The 12,272-nt window shown below is 47.3% G+C and overlaps 1 protein-coding gene across 1 annotated transcript in view; it reads left to right on the top strand.

Annotated features, from left to right (window-relative positions):
* LOC138215781 (zinc finger SWIM domain-containing protein 6) overlaps nt 1–11,563 on the top strand; it is a 50,021-nt gene extending 38,458 nt beyond the window's left edge. Inside the window, exons 11-14 of the mRNA XM_069178162.1 lie at nt 5,962–6,119; nt 6,238–6,401; nt 7,506–7,587; nt 7,693–11,563. Coding sequence (XP_069034263.1) covers nt 5,962–6,119; nt 6,238–6,401; nt 7,506–7,587; nt 7,693–8,558 — 1,270 coding nt within the window. The 3' untranslated portion in view covers nt 8,559–11,563. The remainder of the gene's footprint in view (nt 1–5,961; nt 6,120–6,237; nt 6,402–7,505; nt 7,588–7,692) is intronic.
* The last annotated feature ends 709 nt before the right edge of the window (nt 11,564–12,272 follow it).

The following is a 12,272-nucleotide window of genomic DNA, read 5'->3' as shown; positions in this document are numbered from 1 at the left end:
ATTCCCACATAAGCTAGGAGGGAAAAAACTCCTCTTTAAGGGAGGAAAAACCTCCAACAGAGGGGAAGGAAAAACTCCCTCTTAACAGGAAGAAACCTCCGACAGAACCAGGCTCAGTGGTGGGCGGCCATCTGCCTCGACCGGTTGGGGTGAGAAGACAGCATAGAGAGAAAAGGATAGCATAGAGATATAAGAGAAGAACTGTTGGTGGAGATGACAAGCGCAGGGCAGAGACATGCATCTCCATGGCGGGACATCTGCAAACGAAAGAAGAGAAACTTGTCATGTGGTGGTGTTTACCAGGACTCAAATGCAGGCTCACAGACTTGGGTATTGGTTCCAAAATACAGTCTTTATTCCAATCAACACAAAAACAAACAAACAAACCAAAAGGCGGCACCTATCGTGTCCACTTGCTTCCAGTCGGGAGGGCAACTTGACCGACATATCCGGGGAGACACAGCTGGCAGGTCAACCGGCAGACCAGTGGACAGGACCGCTGGAAGAAACGGAGTCAATAATCCTCCGAGTCGGGAGGGCAACTCCGCAGGAGGAACAGAAGCCGGAGGAACGGGAACAGGACGGACGGAGGATGGACGGGTGACTAACAAATGAACCGACCGCCAGAGGAGTGCAGGGGCAGGGTACATATAGTCCGGGGAGGTGATCAGGGAGATGCAGCATCTGCAGGTGGTGTTCAGGGGTGAGTGGCTGCATCTGCTGGGACTGGTGAGGGGCGTGGCCACGGGAGGTGAGGAGAGGAGGACACAGAACAAGCAGACAGGCGACTGAGGGGACACAGGAGGCAAGAGGATCGGGGGCAAAACAGAGGAAAACCGGACTCCTGACAGTACCCCCCCCTCAAAGGGAGCCTCTCGGCGACCAAAACTGGACCGGACCGGGTGGGAGGAGGGGGGACCGGAGGAGGGACGGAGGACCACAACAACACAAGACACGAGAAGGGAAACCTAGGTGGACAGGCACGGGGCAGGATGGCCTGGGGTGACCGCTCCGGAGGACGGCCACGGGGCAGGACAGGTTCAGGGGATCTCTCCGGAGGACGCCCACGGGGCAGGACGGGCTTGGGGGACCGCCCCGGAGGACGCCCACGGGGCAGGACGGGTTTGGGGGACCTCTCCGGAGGACGCCCACGGGGCAGGAAAGGTTCGGGGGACCTCTCCGGCGGACGCCCACGGGGCAGGACGGGCTCGGGGGACCGCCCTGGAGGACGGAGCAGGAGGCAGGGCAACGACCGCGCCGGAGGCAGGAGCTGGAGGCGGGGCATCGAACGCGCTGGAGGCAGGAGCTGGAGGCGGGGCATCGACCCACCCAGAGGCAGCAGGAGCTGGAGGAGGGGCGTCAACCGCCCCGGAGGACAGAGCAGGAGGCGGGGCGACGACCGCGCCTGAGGACGGAGCAGGAGGCGGGGCGACGACCGAGCCGGAGGACGGAGCAGGAGGTGGGGCGACGACCGCGCCGGAGGACGGAGCAGTTGGCGGGGCGTCGACCGCGCCGGAGGACGGAGCAGGAGGCGGGGCGTCGACCGTGCCGGAGGCCGGAGCTGGAGGCGGGGCGACGACCGCGCCGGAGGCAGGAGCTGGAGGCAGGGCGACGACCGCGCCAGAGGACGGAGCCGAAGGCGGGGCGTCAACCGCGCCGGAGGATGGAGCCGGAGGCGGGGCATCGACCCACCCAGAGGCAGCAGGAGCTGGACGAGGGGCGTCGACCGCGCCGGAGGACAGAGCCGGAGGATGGAGCAGGAGGCGGGGCGACGACTGCGCTGGAGGCAGGAGCTGGAGGTGGGACGACGACCGTGCTGGAGGCGGGGCGACGACCGCGCCGGAGGACGGAGCAGGAGGCGGGGCATCGACCCACCCGGAGGCAGCAGGAGCTGGACGAGGGGTGTCAACCGCCCTGGAGGACGGAGCAGGAGGCGGGGCGACGACCGCGCCTGAGGACGGAGCAAGAGGCGGGGCGACGACCGCGCCGGAGGCAGGAGCTGGAGGCGGGGCATCGACCGCGCCGGAGGACGGAGCAGGAGGCAGGGCATCGACCCACCCAGAGGCAGCAGGAGCTGGACGAGGGGTGTCGACCGCCCCAGAGGACGGAGCCGGAGGCGGGACGTCGACTGCGCCAGAGGCCGGAGCCGGAGGCGGGACGTCGACTGCGCCAGAGGCCGGAGCTGGAGGCGGGGCGACTCCAAGGTTCCTCACAGTTTTGCTGGAGGCCAAGACAACGTCATCTAGAGTAACTAAGTGATTACAGAAAGAGTTTCTGAGGTGTTTAGGACCAGGTACAATAACTTCCGTTTTGTCTGAATTTAGAAGCAGGAAGTTTTTGGTCATCCAGGCCTTTATGTCTTTCAGACATTCTTCAAGTTTTACTAACTGATTAGTTTCATCTGGTTTTATAGAAAGATGTAGTTGAATGTCATCTGCATAACAATGGAAGTTGATGCAGTGCTTCCTGATGACATCTCCTAATGGAAGCATGTACGAAGTAAAAAGTATTGGGCCGAACACTGAGCCTTGTGGAACTCCATAACTAACTCTTGTTTGTCTGGAAGATTCATTGTTGACATGGACAAACTGGAATCTATCTGATAAGTAGGATTTGAACCAGTCTAATGCAGTTCCTTTAATCCTCGTAACGTCTTCTAATCTCTGTAATAAGATCGTATGATCAATCGTATCAAAAGCAGCACTGAGGTCCAGAAGAACAAGTACAGAGATGAGTCCATTATCTGAGGCTAATAAAAGGTCGTTAGTAACTTTCACCAGAGCTGTTTCTGTGCTATGATGAACTCTAAAGCCTGACTGAAAATCTTCAAACACATCATTCCTTTGTAAATGATCAAAAAGTTGATTTGCAACAGCTTTTTCAAGGATTTTAGAAATAAACGTCAGGTTGGAAATTGGTCTGTAGTTTCCGAAAACAGCTGGATCAAGAGTCGGCTTTTTAAGTAAAGGTTTAATTACAGCCACTTTAAAAGCCTGCGGTACATAGCCGGTTACAATAAATATGTTGATCTGATCTAGTATGAATTAAAGGGAAGACTTCCTTAAAAAGTTTAGTTGGGATGGGATCTAACAGTAATAACAATCATACAATAAAAAATAACCATGCAATGTGGTACCAAAATGGCAGTGACACTGAAGTGCAAAACACAAACGCAAAAAGAAAAAAAACACACAACCATAACAAGCAGCCCTGAAGTGCAAATTGCGGCCCAAAAAGAAATACTCCATCAGCTCGTCTGTCTGCTTTAGCTCCATTTCCAGAGGATTTGAGGCAGCAGCACAGAGATGGGAAAGTGTCTCATATCATACTGAAAGTAGACATACTTAAGTCTATGCCAATCATACTGGTAGAAAACGACTTATACCTACTGGATGAGTGGTATGCTGGCATTTGGCGTATGGGGATGGGCATCTAAAGAGGTATACCTCCACAGTCCTGTATTCACAGTTTTACTTGTACAAAGTACAAAGGCCTTAGCAACTCATCATGGCCCTTGTGAATGATATGTGAAGGTACTTGTTTTGTAGAAAACAATGCTTCACCCAAAGCAAATGTAATTTTAATCGTCCTATTGGTCCTTGAGAACTGAAATTTGGGGTTACCTCTGTGGTCATGTTTGACGTGATCCCTCCTGTCAGCCATCCTGAAGATTTCACCCTGAAGGAGCTTGTGTATAGAGGAGAGGTCCTCCACCGGATGTGTTGTTTAGCTGATAGATGTGCGCTTGATAAATTATAACAGTGAAGGGTGTTTATAGTCAGAGGGGGAAAGGAGCACGAGGTAAAGAGGTCAGTAGTCATGGTGATGCAGACCAGAAACCTGGAGGGCCTCAGGATCTGGGTAAAACCTGGCTGGACTGCTTTTTATCATCATTTCCTTCCGACATCTTCTCTTGTTATACATGTTGTTCTTTCTATATGTGCATGTGAATGCATCAGGATGAAGTTATTATTCAGACTGTACCATCATTAATTCTCCCAGTCGACTAAAACTACCACCCGTCAGTTGTTTCTAAATATTCGATTACCCATCTGCATCTCCTCACCACATGAGGTCTATCTTCTGCGGCTCCTTGCTGCCTCGCTCCACCACGTCGCCTTTGCATATATTGCCGTGTCCCTTCCAGATGTTTCAGGATGCTACAGTGCCACAGGAACCATGTGACACCGGAGGTGCTCCCCCCTCCTCACTGACTCAACACGGGGATGGATTGCCTCTTACAGCTCTCTCTGTTCGTGTTTTATATATCGTTGATAATGCACATTTGTATCCAGCCATGACAGTGCTGTAAAGAAATTAGTTTAATTTGGTGTTTTAAGCACAGTTGACATTGGGTTGAGAGTTTATATCGGGTTATTGCACAAAGATGATGGTGTTTATAGCCGACATGCACTGTTCTGCAGTAGTTGCAAGGTGCTCGGTGAGAACGCGCCGGTGGCTGGGAATAAACTGTACTTGCGCTTGGGTTGAATGCTTTAGAGAAGCCCGTGAGGATTTTTTTTGTATCTTTTTTTTTTTTTTTTTGGTTTCTCATGGGACAATAGCCCAGTGCTGATTTTCTTCCCAACATTTTGAGGAGGTTATTTTTCAGCAGGCCCGGCCTCTCGAGCTCCAATCCAATGGAGGCCTCTGGCTCTCTGGTGAAAACCAAACAAAGACAGGAATGTTGATGAGGCCTCCATCTTTACCCAGAGCCCGTTTTTTTTTTTTTTTTTTTTTTTTTTTTTGCTTTGCTACACCCCAGGAATCTTCCAGAAGGCCCCAGTGTGGTAAAGGCTTTTAGCAGCTCTTTAGATGTGTGTGGAATGAACCCTGCTGTTGCTAGGGCGTCCAAACATCTCTATTTTACACCAGGTGTCAGTGTTCACACTCTGTATACACCTCGACTGGGTTTTTGTCACCTCCCCTCTCCGAGAGACGAGCCCTGCATGTGCCCTCTTGGGCAAAACCAAGCGAAGACGAGGCTGTTTTTGTGCATGCCTGCACTCAGGTGACAACGGTATCACATGCACTTTGCTCTGAAATTGAAACTGGCATTTAGCATTACATTGCTTTTACAGGGCTGCTTTGATGTGTTTTCAAAAGGGCAGGTGTGTGTGTGTGTGTGTGTGTGTGTGTGTGCGCGTGCGTGCGCACGCTGTGGGTCTTTTCATTGATGTGTGTTGGTATTTGTTTGATGTGTGTCCAGCCTTACAGGGCTGGAAGGTGAATTCCTTAATTTCCCCATGGACTCAATTAGCTTTGTGATTGGCTGAGAGAAGGCCAGGTTGTGCTGTCTTTTGAAGGAAAGAAGACCTTTGAAACTGAGGTGGGAGCAGAGGGAAGGGAAGTGAAGCAGAATAGGAGATGAGCCGGCCATAGTGGTAATCGGGTTGTGTGCATGGTGCTTGTGAAGACTTGGCCCTGTTAGCGTTATTATAATGAGAGACCCAAACTAGTGAAGCTCCTCCATCCACAAGCAGGTGTTGCATAGCTCTGACTTCATTATGACCAATTAGAGTGAAGAAAATACTAATTATACCTTGGTTTCTGGGTGATTAAATAGTAGGTTGAAAGTAAATTGCAGGGATAGACTAACTGTAATCCCCCTGTGATAACTAAAGTCATTTTCATTTTGAAGTCACTTTCAGACCATCATAATGAAGAGTTTCTGTCTGAACAGTAGTTCTGTCTGTCTGCTTGTTACAGTATGAAGAAAGAGGTGATTTTACTGTGGCGTTGATGATTTGTGTTCGTCTTTTGGTCTCTTTTTGACTGTCATCTGTCATTACTCTGTCACATATTACTTGTTTTCATCCGCTGGTTAATGTTAATTTAAAATAGATCATTGTTGAAGTAATCTAATAATAGTTATTTCTATATTGTGTATTTAATGAAGTCAATCGTTTTCTGAAGAATAGCTTGGATTCATTTTTTTTTCTCCGTGTGTTTCTCCATCAGGTTGCCGGTGTTGGAGTCAACGGCCTCGTCCGGTGACCTGTCACGACCTCACCATATCGTGTCCGTCGTGCCCAACCGCTACCCGCGCTGGTTCACCCTGAGCCACATAGAGTCTCAGCAGTGTGAGCTGGCCTCCACCATGCTCACGGCTGCCAAAGGTGCAGACATTTGCAAACACGCACCAAGAACAGGCACAATGTCACATCATTTCATATATAGGTACGGCAGCAATCGCTGTCCTGTTCTAAACTCTTCCTGTGCTTGTATTCTTCGTAGGTGACAGTCGCAGGCTGGAGACGGTCCTGGAGTCCATCCAGAAAAACATTCACTCCTCGTCTCACATCTTCAAACTGGCACAGGATGCATTCAAGATCGCCACTCTCATGGACAGCCTACCTGACATAACGCTTCTCAAAGTCTCTCTGGAGCTGGGACTGCAGGTACGCAGACGCATACTTGTTCTTTGTCGAAACGGGTTCTGCTGTGTATTTATTTGTAGGTTTTTTCCAAGCTTGTCTTACCAGGTTGTAAATCTGTATGCGTGTGTACATCGAGCCTTTTTAATCTGAAGGTTCAGTATCAACAGCAATCACCATTTTAGTCTTGAGACGAATGAACCAGAACCAAACACATTTACATAAACTCCTTCTGTTAACAGTGCAGGTACATTCAATCTGTGTGATGGGAATTTTCTACTCGAGTCCCTTTTAATCTTCTCGTAGCAAGATATTAGTTCCTTTTCCTACTGGGAAAATCGTACAGCTCGGGAGGATGAAATCTAGTGAACACATAATGTTTCAGTCATGCTGAAATCTGCTGGGTCCGTGGAAGGATTTTACCCTGGTGTTCATGAAACTGAATATTTTAAAAGGTTGTTGCGGCATTATTGTCTTGGAATATGGGACCATCATGAGGGAACAGTATGTGCACCATAGGGTGTCGTCGTTCCTGTAAAATGGCTCCATATTCCACGGCCATTATACGGCTGTGCAGAGCAATCACCTGACCTTGTGACTCCCATGAGACGTCTTCCATATCATTACACTCTGTGGATCCTTTTGCTTTGCAGAATACCTAAACATGTCTGGATGGTTGAAGGATTAGAGGTGACTTAAAGGGCCACATTACTGTTTCCTCGCTAAGGGCCTATGTATTTAGGTCGGAGTATGAGTTTCTTAGAGTTTATGTTTTCTGAATGGAAACTGTTACAGATGTGTTCCTGATTTGTCTTTACTTTTTTGCATTTTTCACTCAATAAATGTATTTTTGGAGGTATTCACTGAAGTTTTGCTTACAATTTGAAACAGAAAAAAAGATTTGAATACGTTTAATGGAAAATCAACCACGGAAAATGACGTAATACAATCTTCACCCTTCTGAATATTCAAGTCTACTGTCTAATAAGTTAAAGCAAATATTTGAAATACTCCTTAGCGGGAACGGAAGAGGTATTTCACTTTCCGTGTGCAGTTTAATTGTTGTTCGTGTTTGTTCTGCGACTCACCTGTCATTTCCCTCGCTCCGTTAATTTCCATCTTCCTCAGGTGATGAGAATAACTCTGTCCACGTTAAACTGGAGGAGGAGAGAGATGGTGCGCTGGTTAGTCACATGTGCCACTGAAGTTGGTGAGTCACCCCGGCTGCATGATTGGGTTTGTTTCAAAGAGGTGCGAGATGTGAATGTCTGTTCTCCAACTTTCCGTTCATTCTGTCCCGTCTTGTGTCTGCCAGGTGTGTACGCACTGGACAGCATTATGCAGAGCTGGTTCACCCTCTTCACCCCCACAGAGGCCACCAGTATTGTGGCCACCACCGTCATGTCCAACAGCACTATCGTCCGCCTCCACCTGGACTGCCACCAGCAGGAGAACCTGGCTTCATCCGCTCGCACCCTCGCCCTGCAGTGTGCCATGAAGGACCCCCAGAACTGCGCCCTCTCTGCTCTTACACTCTGTGAAAAGGACCACATTGCCTTCGAGACAGCCTACCAGATTGTACTGGACGCGGCGGCGACAGGAATGAGCTACACACAGCTGTTCACTATCGCCCGCTACATGGAACACCGTGGTTACCCAATGAGAGCGTATAAGCTGGCGACGTTAGCGATGGCTCATCTGAACCTCAGTTACAACCAGGACACGCACCCGGCCATCAATGACGTACTGTGGGCCTGCGCGCTCAGCCACTCGCTGGGCAAGAACGAACTGGCTGCTGTCATCCCCCTAGTGGTCAAGAGTGTGAAGTGCGCCACCGTGCTGTCTGACATTTTGCGGCGGTGCACGTTGACCACGCCGGGCATGGTGTCGGCGCTGCACAGCCGCAGGAACTCTGGGAAGCTGATGTCGCTGGACAAGGCGCCGCTCAGGCAGCTGCTGGACGCAACCATCGGGGCCTATATCAACACCACGCACTCGCGGCTCACACACATCAGCCCGCGCCACTACAGTGAGTTCATCGAGTTCCTGGGGAAAGCCCGGGAGACTTTCATGATGGCTCACGACGGACACATTCAGTTCACCCAGTTCATAGACAACCTGAAACAAATCTACAAGGGCAAAAAGAAACTAATGATGCTGGTAAGGGAGAGGTTCGGCTGAGGGGGAGGCCGGTGGTCGCCAAAAAGCTCCCTGCCCAACTCTAGTACTTTTCTATTAACTTGATTCTGCCTTTTGAACTTCTTTTGGACTTATAAAATAGACAAGTAAAAAGAGGGATGTGACTTGTAGAATGAAGCAAAAAGAGAAAGGAAAAGATGAGAAAAAAATCAACAGAGCCACATGCGGTATTATTGTTCTTGCTGTTGTTATTGTTATAAACATTATTACTATTATTATTATTATTAATAATATTATTACTACTATGTGTACAGAAGTGTTTTTATTTTTCAGAAGAGAGGAAATTTGTCACATTGTGAATGTTGTGTGTATTTCTCTACATGTGTGCGAGAGGAAAATGAAAAGTGAAATGGCTTTTTAAAAGTTTTTGGTTCCTTTTATTTTTATGATTTTAAAGCATCTTTTTTTTTCCCTTTTTCAGTGTATATTGAGTTACATGTTGTCAAGTGGCTGAAGCCCTTCTACAATAGCGCTCATGTAAAAAGAAAAAAAAAAAAGAAAAAAAAGAAGAAAGAAGCAGAAACAAAACAACAACAACAACAACAACGTCTCGGCATCCTCAAAGAGAATCTAAGGCTTTAAAACCACACAGAGCACCTCCCCTTTGTCCAGGCCCTTACTGGTTGGGCGCTGGGCAGCACTGCAAAGCTTAGCTCGGCTCGGCTCGGCTCGGCGCAACTTGGGTTAGCACTGACAGAAAGCCGCCATCAGCATTTCTCCAGACATAGCAGCAGCAGCAGCAGCAGCAGCAGCAGCACTTGAGCAGCCATTAGTTTTCTCTGGGTTCCAGACATTAGCTCCGTTACACACAACAAAGCTCTTAGCGAACTCGTGTTGTTGATATGGTTGTAATCTTACCCACCTCCATAATGAGTACCCGTTCTCCACAGAGGACAGTATGCAGGCGCTACACCGATGACACATTAGACAAAGATATTGAGTATTATTGTTACTTTACTGTAATGTGGTTTTTAACGGCCCAGATTTGACTTAGTAATGGATACAGCTGAGTTTTCTAGCTGAAGCAGAAACCCAGAGGCAGACGACTACCTCATGACGCACTATTGAACCTGCTCCCAGTTTTTGGCTGTCACGATATCTATCATCCGTGATAGCCAACAGTGTTAATTAAATAGGGGTTTCAAAGTTATGAGGAAACTTATGAGTCCGATTCCTGCGCTCGGCTCTGCTGTACGTCATTCCCCCCCCCCCCCCCCCCCCCCCAGCATCAGTTCTTCTACACACACCCCCACAAATGAATTGGCTCTTGGGCACTCAGACGATGTGTCAGTATGTCTGTCCCCTCTCATCTCTCTCCAGCCCACCGTTGTATGGTATTGTCAGACTAGGCCAGTGTCACTTCCCTCTGTGCATGTGAATCATAGGAATTAGACTTTCTACTGTTAATAGTTCATTGTGTGGAACCTTCAGTAATTGTCAACCAGAACGTTCTCAGGGATTTCTCTACACAGGAAAAAAAAAAAAAAAAAAAAAAGGTGGAACAAATGAACTACATGACTACAAGAAAAAGGCAAAAACATGACACAACATGAGCGAGCATTTATTGTACTCTGTATATATGCCATAGTATATGTCTGAATATGGAGGATCTGAAAGTATATGTTAACTAATTTATACAGAGTATTCTATGTAATGTGAAATACTTGAAGCCGCTGTAGTTTGCTCTCTCTCTCTCGCTCTCCATCTCTTTCTCTCTTTTGTCTTCTCTTTTTGTGTTATGTTCTCTCTCTCTCTCTCTCTCTCTCTCTCTCTCTCTCTCTCTCTCTCTCTCTCTCTCTCTCTCTCTCTCTCGCTCTCTTTTGTTGGAAACAGAACATATCAGAAGGACTAGGCTGACCTTGTCGACGGCTTTTTGGACTCACAAGGCCGCATGTGTTCATACTTGAGACGCTGGATCCTGTCAGAAATGCAGGTTGAGTTAAATCGGCGGTGGCAGAGCGAAACATTGTTGTTCATTCCTGCTGACGAAAGCATGGAAAGGGGAGGGAGGTAGACTACATCAGGCCATTGGTCGATAAATGTTTGAAAACACAATACAGGACTTACTTATGCATGTAAGCTGTTGTACTAGCCTAGTTTTCCATGGGGTTCTATTGGAAAAAAAAACTATAATGTGCTTTATACAGGAACTAATTGGAGATGAATCTGGTGAAAAATATGTATCATGTATTATGTGTCCAGCCTTACATGCATTTAAGGACATGTCTTGGCTGAAGTCTGCCTCATATTGCAGTTGCCAGATGAAACTCAGCAAGACTCATGTTGATAATTATGCACAGGTTCAATTCCTCAATATAATAGTTCAAGATTTAAAAAGAAACAAGTCTCCTCAGTTCTCCTTTCATTCACTGCAGAATTTCCAGTGTCTCATTGCAATGTTCAGCTGTCCTATCATTACTTGCCTTTTTACCTTCTTGTTTATTTCAGATTTTCTTTTTTAATTTTGGTTTTCCGTGCATCTTTTTCTATCTCGTGTCGATTAAAGATAAAAGCAGCCTTTCTTCTTGCCTTGTCTTAACGCTTTAAAGTAACCAAACAGAAGATCTATTCTAACAACCAAACGCGTTCTAAGAGGTAAGAGACAACCAACCTTGGTCCCAGCTTTAGTGTCCTTAATTAGTAAGTGAATGGCTGTGTAACTCATGCTTTAACAAAGCAATTCCTCACGTGTGTTTGGTGAAAAAAATACGTTGTCCAGTGTCTCTTGTTCTCTTCAGAAACAATTTCCTCTGAGTCTTTCTAGCTGTTTTTATTTTATTTTTTTGTTTGTGTAGGAATCTTCTGCTCTCCCTTTTTATTTATTACAATGACCCATGTATACATGCTTATGAAATTAAGATTTGATACACCGATATCAATTTATTTATGTAACTAAATCACTGTTTTATAATCTTGTTAATGAGTCAATAATTGATTTTTTTGTTTTTGTTTTTTTGTTTTAATAAAAGTTAGTTTTTTGAAATGTATATTTATTTCCCTTCAAAGCTGATTTCTTTGTACATTGCCAAAGGAAAAAAAAACCAGGATGTTTTATTTATTTTTTTTTTTTTTTACAGAGACACTTTTGTCTCAGAAAGTCTGTCATGGATCATTATGGGACGTGGTCTCTGAGCTCGGTGGCGTGCGTCGGTTGGGCTATCAGTGAGAGGCGATCAGTCAGGATGGTTCAGATCTCCATCAAACAGCGGTGTCAGAAAAAGGCAGAGAGGGATCACTCTCGCTGGCAGCAGCTTTCGCGCTGTCATCTCGGGCGAGCTGACGAGGAATATGAAATGTATCAATTGATATTCCCTTGGTCTTTGTAGCTTCTGTCAGGCAGCCAGGCTCAGCCAACCACAGTAACCTGTTTACATGCATCCAACACTGACAGTGGTGCCACAGGATGACTAAATCAGTGTATGTAGTTTGTCAAGTGTGTGTGTCTGTGTAGACATGTTTTTGTGTGCGCGCCTTCTTGTTTGCATGTCTCTGTGTGTCTGCGTGTGTGTCTGCGTGTGTGTGTGTGTGTGTGTGAGAGAGAAGGCCTTTAGGGAGTGAATGGGAACAGGTGGTAGCTCCAGACTACAGGAGCTCCTGACAGCAGTAAGGTCCCCAGACTCCCAGCCCCTCATTAAACATTGACACAAAAACACTGCAACTGTCTGTGTGTGAACAGTAATGAAGCGCAGACAGCTA

Source organism: Embiotoca jacksoni, unplaced genomic scaffold, assembly GCF_022577435.1.
Source record: "Embiotoca jacksoni isolate LCO1_2020_lvr unplaced genomic scaffold, fEmbJac1.0.p SCAF_8, whole genome shotgun sequence".
Taxonomy (NCBI): domain Eukaryota; kingdom Metazoa; phylum Chordata; class Actinopteri; family Embiotocidae; genus Embiotoca; species Embiotoca jacksoni.
Note: the sequence above shows the minus strand (reverse complement) of the source record. Positions and strands in the feature narration are given on the sequence as shown.